At 41.9% G+C, this 12,764-nt stretch overlaps 1 protein-coding gene and 1 non-coding gene across 2 annotated transcripts in view; both read left to right on the top strand.

Annotated features, from left to right (window-relative positions):
- STK39 (serine/threonine kinase 39) overlaps window positions 1-11,249 on the top strand; it is a 446,908-nt gene extending 435,659 nt beyond the window's left edge. The window contains exons 17-18 of the mRNA XM_040357812.1: window positions 905-969; window positions 10,197-11,249. Coding sequence (XP_040213746.1) covers window positions 905-969; window positions 10,197-10,271 — 140 coding nt within the window. The 3' untranslated portion in view covers window positions 10,272-11,249. The remainder of the gene's footprint in view (window positions 1-904; window positions 970-10,196) is intronic.
- Window positions 1,294-1,508, top strand: LOC120944540. The gene has a single exon (XR_005750405.1). It is a non-coding gene; the product is annotated as a small nucleolar RNA U3 (small nucleolar RNA).
- Window positions 11,250-12,764: the final 1,515 nt, after the last annotated feature.

Below are 12,764 nucleotides of genomic sequence, written 5' to 3'. Positions count from 1 at the left end.
AGCTTGAGCCTTTGAACTCTGTATACAAGTGTTCTTTCAACAAAGTAGTATGGACCAACATGGTAAACTTGTGACAAAGAGCCTAGCACACCACCTGCTGGATAGAAATCATATATTTAAAATATGTCTATACAATATTAAATATTTAAACAATATGTGTTTAGAATTACATGTTTACATTTTAAACATAATAGGGTAAATATATGACCTTTTCAGCAATTAAGGCTGTTTATTTCTGCCTTTAACTTTTCTGACAAAGTGCCTCAAAAACAGGCAATGCTTTTTTTGCATGGAAAACAACAGGGGACACAGGAGATAAACACTACCGGAAGTGTTGGTTTCTCATCCAACTTTAAAGGGGTTGTAAAGGTTTGTTTTTTATTTTCTAAATAGGTTCCTTTAAGCTAGTGCATTGTTGATTCACTTACCTTTCCCTTCGATTTCCCTTCTAAATGTTTTTTTTCTTTGTCTGAATTTCTCACTTCCTGTTTCTCCTCAGTAAGCTTGCCCCCATCATCTGGCTGGGGGTTAGTCAGCCAGAACAGCTTACTGAGGAGGAACGGTAAGTGAGAAATTCAGACAAAAAAAAACAAAGAAAAAAAACCATTTAGAAGGGAAATCGAAGGAAAAGGTAAGTGAACCAACAATGCACTAGCTTAAAGGAACCTATTTAGAAAAAAAAAAAAAAAAACCTTTACAACCCCTTTTAAAAGGAAGATTACTTTTCAGTGAACAAGCGTTAGTCAGTATGAGCAGCAGGAATGGTAAGTATTTACTCACTTTCTTTACATATAAAGGTCACTTGTATTTACTTGTCAAGGTCATTCTAAAAAAAATCACTTTCAAATATTACTTTGACATCGGATTGGTATGATAACTGCATTAATCTGTTTTGTTCTTACAGTTGCTGCCAATTTGCAGAAGATGGTAGACGACCCATTATCATTTAAAGCAATGACATTTAAATTAGTAAGTACTAGACACAAATTTATTTGAATTTTTTTTTTTTTTACCTTTTATTGATGAAAATCTTTGCCAAGAAAAAATTACATGGGTTGCTTTTAACCTCCTTCTGGAATTACTAGTGAATGAAAAAAAGGTACAGCGCTATACAAATGAACAGTGATAAACCTATAAAGTGAACATAGGTATTAACAATATAAATTGTATTGGATTGATAAAATAAAAAAAAACACCCAATACACAAATCTTAAATACACCTAAATTATCAGAAGCAAAAGGTGATAAAAAAAAATGTATCAAAAGAAGTGAATAAATAGTTCCACATTACACAGGACTATACTTTCAGGGATCATTTCTGTATGATTTAAAGGGAGAAATGTGCTCGAAAGTGTCCAAACTCACCTTCCACGATGATGAATTTTGGGGTTCTTGTCTCGTTAGGACTCCTGCTGGCAGTGCTACTTTGAGCAGGTGCTGCCACCATTTGATGACTTGGTCATCTTTCTAAGTGGGAAGATGGCAGGCGGGAGCTCATTCAGAGTGGAAAGAAAAAAATAGTCCCACATTAATGATTAAATCAACGTAGAGGGACGCGGCATCTCCTCGAGGCTTCTCTTGTTTGTTAAGCTCCGTGTCAGTGTATCTCCATGTGGAGAGGCGTAATGACGTAGAATCTGCTGGCCACACCTATGCGTTTTGTCATCAAAAGATGTCATCTGGGGTAGGCTGCTGGAGATGACGAAACGCATAGGTGTGGCCAGCAAATTCTACTTCATTACGCCTCACCATACAGAGATACACTGACACGGAGCGTAACAAACAAGACCAGCCTCGAGGAGATGCCACCTCCCTCTACGTTTATATATCGCAAATTTTTAACAACTACAGTGTAAGTGCAATACTTTTCAGCAAATAAATATTTTTTTAGCAGTATTACGCTATGGAGTTTCTTTCTGTTTTTTATCCTTGAGACATTAAGACACTATCTTGTGATTGCCAATCATCTGTAGTGAGTCTGATGGGAGACCTTAAACCCCTGTGCTTAGAGAGACCGTCGTGACAGCGGTCACCCATTTAGGGTAAGGAGACTACAGTACCTGCCGCCGAGAATGTGTTTTTAGCACGACAGCATCGCGCTGATCCTCGGCGACAGGGTGCCGACATCTCGCACTCGCTTGAATAGTAAAAGCACATTCCAGCGAGCGCGTCATAGAAGCGACAGGGAGCCGACTTGGATTCCCGCCAATTCTACACGTGGGCGGCGTTTGGTATGAATCCTGAGAGGGAACTCCCCGCCGGATTTTAAATAAAAATCCGGCATGGGTTCCCCCCTCGGGGGCATACTGGGCCCTTAGGTCTGGTATGGGTTGCAAGGAGACCCCCCCTACGCCGAAAAACAGACATAGGGGGTCCCCCCCACAATCCATACCAGACCCGTATCCAAAGCACGCCGCCCGGCCGGTCAGGAAAGGAGTGGGGGCGAGCAAGCACCCCCCCTTCTGAGCCGTACCAGGCAGCATGCCCTCAACATGGGGGGGGTCAGGTGCTCTGGGGCAGGGGGGGCGCACTGCAGCCCCCCCCACCCCAGAACACCCTGTCCCCATGTTGAGGAGGACCTTTAATAAGGGGGCCCCCAGATACCGGCCCCCCACCCTAAGTGAACATCGTACCCCTACCCATTCACCTGCAAGCAAAGTGTAAACACAAATAAACAACACAGGGTATTAAAATATTTTATTAGTCTGCTCCGGGGCCCCCCTCTCTTCTTTAGCTCTTTCACAAGGGGGGGGCTTGCTTCTTTGACGTCTTCGGGTGGGGGCCGCCCTTTCTTCCCGCCATCTGGTTCTCTTCCGCCGCCGGGGGGGGTCGCTTTTATAAAAGTGGTGTGCTTCGGTCTTCTTGCTTCTTCTATTGTCTTCTTGCTTCTTCTTCTGTCTTCGTTCCTTTAGGTGTTGACACGTCGCTTCCTCCCGCTGCAATGCCGGGTGCGGCGGCTCGCACCGATTTATATAGGCCACCTACGACGTCACAGTCCCATCATGCTCCGGTACCTACCCACGTGGGTAGGTATCACGTGGGTAGGTACCGGAGCATGATGGGACTGTGACGTCGTAGGTGGCCTATATAAGTCGGTGCGAGCCGCCGCACCCGGAATTGCAGCGGGAGGAAGCGACGTGTCAACACCTAAAGGAACGAAGACAGCAGAAGGCGACAGAAGAAGAAGCAAGAAGACAGAAGAAGAAGCAAGAAGACAGAAGCACACCACCCCCCGCCGAACACGTCAGAGGAAGCCCGCCGGGGGGTGGGCGCTTTTATAAAAGCGACCCCCCGGCGGCGAAGAAGAGCGGCACCCACCCCCCCCGCGCGGAAGACGTCGGAGGTAGCCCGCCGGGGCGCTTTTATAAAAGTGACCCCCCCGGCGGCGGAAGAGAACCAGATGGCGGGAAGAAGAGCGGCCCCCACCTGAAGACGTCAAAGAAGCAAGCCCCCCCTCGTGAAAGAGCTAAAGAAGAGAGGGGGGGCCCCGGAGCAGACTAATAAAATATTTTAATACCCTGTGTTGTTTATTTGTGTTTACACTTTGCTTGCAGGTGAATGGGTAGGGGTACGATGTACCCCGTACTCATTCACTTACGGTGGGGGGCCGGTATCTGGGGGCCCCCTTATTAAAGGGGGGCTCCCAGATTCCGATAAGCCTCCCGCCCGCATACCCCGACAACCAACGGCCAGGGTTGTCGGGAAGGGGCCCTGTCCTCATAGACATGGGGGCAGGGTGCTCTGGGGTGGGGGGGCCCTGCAGTGCGCCCCCCTGCCCCAGAGCACCCAACCCCCCCATGTTGAGGGCATGCAGCCTGGTACGGCTCAGGAGGGGGGGCGCTCGCTCGTCCCCACTCCCTTCCTGGCCGGCCAGGTAGGGTGCTTTGGATACGGGTCTGGTATGGATTGTAGGGGAACCCCCTACGTCGGTTTTTCGTCGTAGGGGGGGCTCTGCTTACAACCCATACCAGACCTAAGGGCCCGGCATGCTCCTGAGGGGGGAACCCATGCCGGATTTTTATTTAAAATCCGGCGGGGAGTTCCCCCTCAGGATTCATACCAAACGCCACCCACGTGTAGAATTGGCGGGAATCCAAGTCGGATCTCCCGTCGCTTCTATGATGGCTTTGTCTCCATCGCGGCAAGCCAGCTCGGCGCTGGATCCCGCGATGGGGCTCGTAGGTGGTCAATCTCGCCGAGAAAGGGAGCGAGATTGACACAATATCGCAGTCACCCACTGTACAACACCACTGCTTGGGTGTCTCACTGGTGGATGAAGATTCCCTCTTTTTTAACAAGTTCAACTTTGTGCACTACTATGAATCACAATATAAGAACCTTTTTCGTTTATTGATTTAATCATTAATGTGGGACTATTTATTCACTTCTTTTTATACATTTTTTTTTTCACTGTTTGCTTCGGACCATTAAGGTGTATTTAAGATTTGTGTATTGGTTTTGGGCTTTTTTTTATTTTATTAATCCAATGCAATTTATATTGTTAATACCTATGTTCACTTTATAGGTTTATCACTGTTCATTTGTTTAGCGCTGTACCTTTTTTTCATTTATTGTTTAAAGTTTGGTATCTTAATTTTTTGGTACTGGCAGCTGTACATCTCACAATCACTGTGGGAACTTTTTTCATTCTGACACTTATCTAGCGCAGTGGTTTTTCTTGTTTTTTTTTCTATTGGAATTACTAGTTGCCTGGTTGCCATGCTGATGTTCAATTGGCCAAAGCCGGCCATAGATGGAGCGTTTTTTTTTCCTGCAACTACGAATTTAAAAAAAGTAAATCACTTGATTCCCCCATCAACACAGTCAGTGTTGATGTGGGAATCCCTCCTTCTGAACTATTGATCAATTAGTAATAGTCTTCATATTGATAGGAACCTCTAGGTGCTCTGGGTGGGGACCTTCCTTTAACCACTTCCAGACCACTGTACGACTATATACGGCCTAACTTTAAAGATACATATCTCGGTAACGGCAGCAGCTGCTGCCACAACCGAGGTATCTATCTTTACTGTCAGCGGTTCTGGTAACGATAACGGCGGTCTCTGCGGCGGATTCGCCGCGAGATCGCCGTTATCGGTGGCGGGAGAGGGCCCCCCCTCCCGCCGCTCTCCCGCATCCTCCGCCGCTTACCGGAGCTGTCGGTAGCGGCGGAGGAGATCGCTACCGTTCGGGAGCTGAGCGGGGACGAGACTGAAGGAAAAATCTCCTTCGCCCGTCCCCATAGCTCGGCTGGGCGGAAGTGACGTCAAAACGTCAGTCCCGCCCAGCCTCTTAAAGAAACATTTTTTTTTTTTGTCATTTGAAAAAATGACATTTTCCAATTTTTTTTTTTTTTTTGCATTTTAGTCTAAATATAAGATCTGAGGTCTTTTTGACCCCAGATCTCATATTTAAGAGGACCTGTCATGCTTTTTTCTATTACAAGGGATGTTTACATTCCTTGTAATAGGAATAAAATTGATCATTTTTTTTTTCCAGTGTAAAAAATAATAAAATAAATAAAAATAAATAAGAAAAAAAAAATTTTTTTTTTAAAGCGTCCCCTCCCGACGAGCTTGTGCGCAGAAGCGAACGCATACGTGAGTAGCGCCCGCATATGAAAACGGTGTTCAAACGACACAAGTGAGGTATCGCCGCGATCGTTAGAGCGAGAGCAATAATTATAGCCCTAGGCCTACTCTGTAACTCAAAAAATGCAACCTATAGAATTTTTTAAACGTCGCCTATCGAGATTTTTAAGGGTAAAAGTTTGACGCCATGCCACGAGCGGGCGCAATTTGTAAGCGTGACATGTTGGGTACCATTTTACTCGGCGTAACATTATCTTTCACAATATATAAAAAAATTGGGCCAAATTTATTGCGGTCTTATTTTTTAATTCAAAAAAGTGTTTTTTTTCCAAAAAAAGTGCGCTTGTAGGACCGCTGCGCAAATATGGTGTGACAAAAAGTATTGCAATGATCGCCATTTTATTCTCTAGGGTATTAGAAAAAAATAAATATATAATGTTTGTGGGTTTTAAGTAATTTTCTAGCAAAAAAAAATGTTTTAGTCTTGTAAACACCAAATCTGAAAAACACCCAAAGTAGAGAAGTGGTTAATTCCATGGACACCCTGAAGCCCCCCTAAAGCTAGTGCATGCAGAAATGAAAATTTTAATATTATTTGTACATTTTTAAGAGATGACCCCTCCCATTCACAGCCACCCCTCATTGGAGTTTAAACCAGCATATTTATATTAGCATGGCAGCCCCCATATTGCTTCTGGTTTTCTTTGAGGAAAGGTACTTCAAGCACCACTACTTCAGATTGTCATTTAATGTTGTTTTAATAGGTTACTTTAGGAAGGCCACGACTGTTCCTCTGACAATTCTTTCCAGTATTAAATGGAAACGGCTCACTTATTTTTAATCTTATTCCTTATATCACTCGGATGTGTAGCTCAAGGGTATAAACTGAAAATACACATTCTAGTGATTACTGATACTGTAAGTGTGACAATATCACAAGCCCAATTAAAACCTTGGAACCTTATAATCAATTTTCGGAGCCAGAGGCATCCATGACTTACACAAGGTCAACGATTTCAATCAGAAATCTTCCGGAACGACCATGCATTTTAATAAGCACAGTTTCCTTATGACTTAACCTGTACTTAAAACAGTGAAAGCTGAAATGGGTCATCATTAACATTTCCAATTAGATTACAAAATATTTAGGCTGGTGAGAAGTTGCAAGTAGAGCTCATAAATCATCGATATCTTGTGTCAGTACTACACCAGCCAGTGTACCTCTGTACTTAAAGTGATTGTAAACGATTATCTTTTAAAACAACACATTCAGTTTAAAATAGAAATTAAAGGCAAAACGTTTTTGGCTAGATATTGAAAAAACTTTATAAATACTTAAAAAAAAAAAAAAAGATCACATTCCCCTGTTCACAGCTGCTAAAGAGCTGGGGGAGGAGAAGCAACAGCACCACAAGCTTGCCAGTAAATGGCTGTGCAGCAGGGGCGTGGCAGGACAAGTCTGATCATTGGAGAGCACACTGAGTTCCTAGCATAGCTAGAGAACTGCCCACGATGTGCTCTCCTGCTTAGTGTGGTTGGTTTTTAATAGGAAATCAAGGGGACTAACAGGAACACCAGTGATTACACACAAAGGAAGCAATACAAAGAGAACAGGAGACTTTCTGGGTAGCTGATAAAGTAAAAAGTAATGTTTTGCATTATAACTAGTTTGATACCTGTTAAAATCAAGCTGTTTTATTCACCTCCGTCACTCCTGAATCATTATTCTGACCGACTTCCTGGTTTGCGGTGCGCATTCATTCTTGCTACATCACGGCCTAATGGGAACTACAGTTCCCATTACGCTTAGCCTCCATGCCTGTGAGGGATAAGAGAGCATCTTCACGCAGGGCTGTAGTCATAGGGAGGGGGTGAGCACATTCTGCTTTCCACCATGCAAAACGGCTTAGATGCTGGTGGAAAGAAAGAAGAGGAGAGACAGGAAATGGCATTTTCAAACCTGGAATACTGTATTTTGGAGGTCAAAAGGAAAAACGAAGTAAGTGATATTTAAATGCTCTAGCTTACAGCAATCAATTGATCTAATAAAAAACGAACCTTTAGTGTTCCTTTAAGGCCCCAACTTGATCCAGCGATATTCCACGAGAGCAGCAGCTCTCCCGGGTCTCTCTCTCCTCCTTAGCTTACACAGCAGAGGCAGCCATTGGCCCTTGCTGCTGTCAGTCAAAGCCAGTGAGGACAGGGTGGGGTCAAGTGAGCCTACTCGAGTGCCCACATAGAAAGAGGCTTGCTATTGGGGGAACTTGGCAGGGGAGGAGCCAGAACTGCTGGCGGAGGACCCAAAAAGAAGATCAGGGCTGCTCTGTACAAAACCATTGCACAAAGCACGGAGGTATAACATGTTTGTTTTTTGTTTGTAAAGGTTGTAACTTCTATATAAAAAAAACAAATTACTTTAAACTCATAAATCTATCTTTGTTTGTTAAGGGGTTACTGCACGGGAAAAAAATCAGCCTTTAATTAGAACACATGATTTTTCTGAAATTGTTTCAATTTGCTAACATTACATAAGATACGAAGAAAGAGGATGGATAGCCGCACTCCAATGACCAAACGGTTGTCTTTTATTCAAAAAAACACAGCAAGTACATCACTATCTACCTGTTCCTTTGTTGCACCTTGTGAAGTGATGTACTTGCTGTGTTTTTTTGAATAAAAGACAACCGTTTGGTCATTGGAGTGCGGCTATCCATCTTTCTTCGTATCTTATGCATGGTCAGTGCATTGCCAGCACCCACGGTATCCGGAGTCAGTCCATCTCTACATAGTGACCCACCTGGAGCGGTGATCCCTTCTCTTCTCTATTGGTTTTGGATCTTGCTAACATTACACTACTGCAGTTGTTCTATGTCCATATTTATTTATGTGTGTCAGGGTAGAACATTTTTTTCTACTCACATTAACAAATTGAATTATCCTTTAATGTGAATTATTGGAGATCAAAGAGAGTAATCTGGTTGCTGTGGGTAGCAGCTAGTATCTTTTTTCAGACACTTGATATGCAAGGTTTTATATGATTAAATTAAAGCCTCAGACTAGCACTTTAGAAGCCACAAAACTATGCTAAGAAAAAATTGTAAGAACAGCTTATCCCACTTGAAGATTGGTTTAAAATGCAGAGGAGCCTACCTTCCACACATCTTTGTTTTCACAGTGAATGTGCTACAGGACACACACTAAGAACCAAGACTGACGATAAGCAGCTGACCATACAACTCCATGGTTGCTTCTGTTAATATCAACTGACTTTTTTTTTTAAGGGGCAAGTAAAAATAATGTACTCCAGGCAGATATAAACTACATGAATGCAGCTATGTATTCCTAAATACACAATTCACTCCTGCTGCCAGACAGGGTGGCACTATTTGACAGAGCTTTGTAAATCTCAGGACTGGATGCACAGAATTACAAATTCTTCAGCAGGAGAAACAGCTCCTACATATGTATTGTATCTGTTTATTTGACTGCAGAATGGTGTGTTCTTAGTTCCAGGGCCCTCGAACTGCACATGAATATTCTACAGTCACTGGCGGACACCTCTAGGTTTCTTCTTGTAGTTAAGCGGTACAGGCTAAGCAGAAGTGGTTTAAACATGTAGGCCCAAAAATGTGGGGGTGGTTAGATTTTAAAAAGAGAATCAGAATCATACTTACGTAGGTGTATATCCCCTGCCGGCTGTAAAACTGAGAACTGAGCGATCAAACACCACCAAATCGATTGGTTCTCGGGGCTCCCTAAGCAGAGAGCTGGTGACTGTCAGTCGCCACGTCTGCTCTGCCCCACGTACTCACTGAAGCGCTGGGCTGTGGAGGGGCGGGAGCGGCCGGCTCAGGCTCTTCACAGCTTGCCGACAGGCTGAGCCAGGTGCCGATCAAGGCATGTGGGCGGATACCGACTTCATTGTCGTGATCTTGCCCCAACCTGGACAGGCTCTGTGACGTCAGCTGACAGCGGGTCAAAGGAGTGCAAAACGAACTTTGGCTGTACTTCTCCTTTAAGGGTTGCACAGATTGGAGCATGGTTCACAGTTGTCTTTATATTTTAAAGAATTTGGGATTCTGTATGTGCTTTAATTAGCACTTCAATAGCTGAGAACCAGTAATTCTAATAATTTCTGTTATGAAAAAGTGATATAGAGAGACCATTTTGGATCACACCAAATAAGAGAATTCGGAACCTGTATATTTAAAAACATTTGTTTTAGAAAGCTTTTAGTTATGTACAAAACACTTGCTGTTATTTATATCACTTTAAAATTCACTCCAAAAATATTTAATCTCCCTGACCGCTGTATGATCTTAGAGGGCAACTGCGGCCCCCCAGTCTGTTGTGGAACTACATTTCCCATGAGGCATTGCAAGACTGACAGTTACAAAAATGACTCACAGGAGGCATGATGGGACATGTACTTCTACAACAGCTGAAGGGGTGGAATTGCCCCACCCTGTCTTAGATTTTACCAGCTGAATCTCTCACAGTAGAGAGACTTGAGATATTGTGAAAAATGGAAATTCCTTCTAAGTTAGTTTGATCGAAATCAGCCGAACTTAATTTTTTCTTGTGTTTTTTTTTTTTTTTTTTTAGGTATCTGGATGTGATGGGACAGAAATTCCTGATGAAGTCAAGTTGATTGGGTTCGCACAGTTGAGCATCAGTTGATTTGCACTTTAGCTGTGGGTAGTCATGTTGATTTTTGGTAGAACAAAAAAGGGACAAAAACAAAAGCACCACAAGATTTCCTTAAAATCTAGCAAATTCACAAAGATGTACAAAAAAAATCACACATATAAATCACTGCTGCTAGCCCCCCAAAAATAAAAATGTCACGTAGCAAGCCTATTTGCAGACTCCCAGTACAAAGACCAAGCGAAATGCACTTAAAGATATCTATATTTATTGGTTACTTTCTGGTAATTTTCTAGAATATGTACTTCTCCTTTCACTGTACATTTTCCTATATTTTATCTGTAATGATGATTAATAAGACTGCCTATTTTCTGTATTATTTTGAAAGTTAATATTCTGGAAAACTATATAAAAAAATATTAGCCAAACTTGAATTCTAGATTTTAAAAAGACTGTGAAGTTTATTTTCATATGTTTGTGAATTGCACAGTTGATATTTTTGGTTAAAGCAGGTCTGGGTAGTCTATTGCTCTCAAACAAGTGATGACCTAAATCTTCCAGCATGTCCTGTTGGGAAGTTCATCAAATACTAGATGCTTCTATGTCATAGGTTGCTCGTAGATTGCAGCCCTGTTCCAACCACCTGACAGTTTTATTATAATGTAAAGAAGGGCAAAAAAGCATCAACTCACTAAACAGAATGTAGCTATATTGTTCAGCGAAGTTTGTAAGTTTTCTTATATAGTCATGGAACCATAGAAAGAGCTTTATTTATAGAACTCTTTACAAACACATAGCACTTGTCGGCACACACAGCGATGGAAAAATAATTGCTAAAAATGTAACACATGCCAGTGCCTATATACTGCTTCATTGTGGCAGCAAAGAGCGAGGCTGAATATATCTGAAATGTAAGGCAATATTTCATGAATAGGTCAATCTCACAATGCTACAAAGTTCAATCCCTTTCACTAAGGATGGAGAAAAATGTGCTGCTTTGACATAGCATATAGCATGTGAAAAAAATTGTATACTGTAATAATTTATTGCTCTCAGATCCACTCTACTATTTAAAAACAAAAACACAAAGTAAAATATAATTAAAACTCGTCACTGCATCCATAAGACCACATAAAGTTGGTGTAAAAGTGCTCACTTCCATCCAATATGACACCACAGTTTTCCATGACAACATACATACTTTACCTAAAACCATACTGTTAGATGACTTTGCGGCCTTCTACCCAACACATTTTGTAACTAGAAGCTCCCCTGATTTAGCTTGTATAGACATAAGGAATTGCAATATGTTATAGAGGTTTACGGAGTTGCTTATTTCCCTTCCCTGCCTTTCGGTATTGGAAAGGCAGAGTTGCACGATAGGTTTTGCCCTCATTAGCGTAAAACTGTTGAAATTTTGATGCATAGCTTAGGCCGTTCAAGTGCCAGTGACAAAACAGATGCTTTGGGTTCATAGACTCTGTACTTGTTACTAAATATAGCTGTGCAGTGACATGTTGGTAAGCTGAAATGCAATGTGTAGCACTGCTGACACAATAATGAAATTGGCAATAAAAGGATGCTAGGGTAGATAATACACAGCCTGATCCATGCAAGCCACTCACCCAATATGAGAATTTCTCTTAAGGAATTAAGCAAGGCTTTTCTAGGGAGTAGCACCTAGAGCCTCTGTCAAATAAAGTATTCATTATTGCCCACAGAAATTTTCCACTTGTAAAATCTTTATCCCAATTGGTGCAGATAATTACTTATTTTGGATGAGAATAAACAAACATTTTACAGCACCATTGACATGCATCAGGAATAGCTAAGGATATCTGGTTGCGTCCCAGTGGGAAATGGGATGCATTCACGGACAGGCAAATGTCTCCTTACCCATCATTCTAAGTGATGCAAGTCTATAGCCAGCTTCACCATAGATGAATGGTAGGTTGGGTTAGATTAAAAAATGTCTTATAGTATGCATAAATGTTTATCAATTCTGATCCTCAGCAATAAGCAACAGAGAATACTTTGGAGGACACTTTTTAGAATAACAAGATTGAATTTGGCTTTACATGTGAAAAAATTGGGCCAAAAATTGGGCCAATGGAGCTTATTAAATAATCTGCTCAATATAAAGGAAATCCTGAAATGAAATGCTATTTACAGCCACCATTTTCCTTGTGGACTTTGGAAATTACAGATAAGTATGACCCATTTATGGGTTGGGGACTCTAAAGACTCACCTTAAAATGGTGTATTTTGAGTCTTCATATCCTTCATAAATTGTTTGAGGGACAAAATATTTAGAAACAAAACAAATTTAACTTTTTTTTATAAGAACAGTGAGGCTCAACATTTTAAGCCTTTGTTCACATTACAAGATTATTAAGGATATGTAGTTAATCATAGCAATATGATTTACATTTTCAGTAAGTGTCATTAAAAGATGTTTTGTGAAGGGCTACTGCACTTCTCAAATGAATCTCTTCTAAAGAATGGCGTTCGAGTCCTTAGTTAAAA

Source organism: Rana temporaria, chromosome 6 (assembly GCF_905171775.1).
Source record: "Rana temporaria chromosome 6, aRanTem1.1, whole genome shotgun sequence".
NCBI lineage: Eukaryota > Metazoa > Chordata > Amphibia > Anura > Ranidae > Rana > Rana temporaria.
The sequence above is the reverse complement of the archived record's forward strand: the minus strand, read 5'-3'. Positions and strand labels throughout refer to the sequence as shown.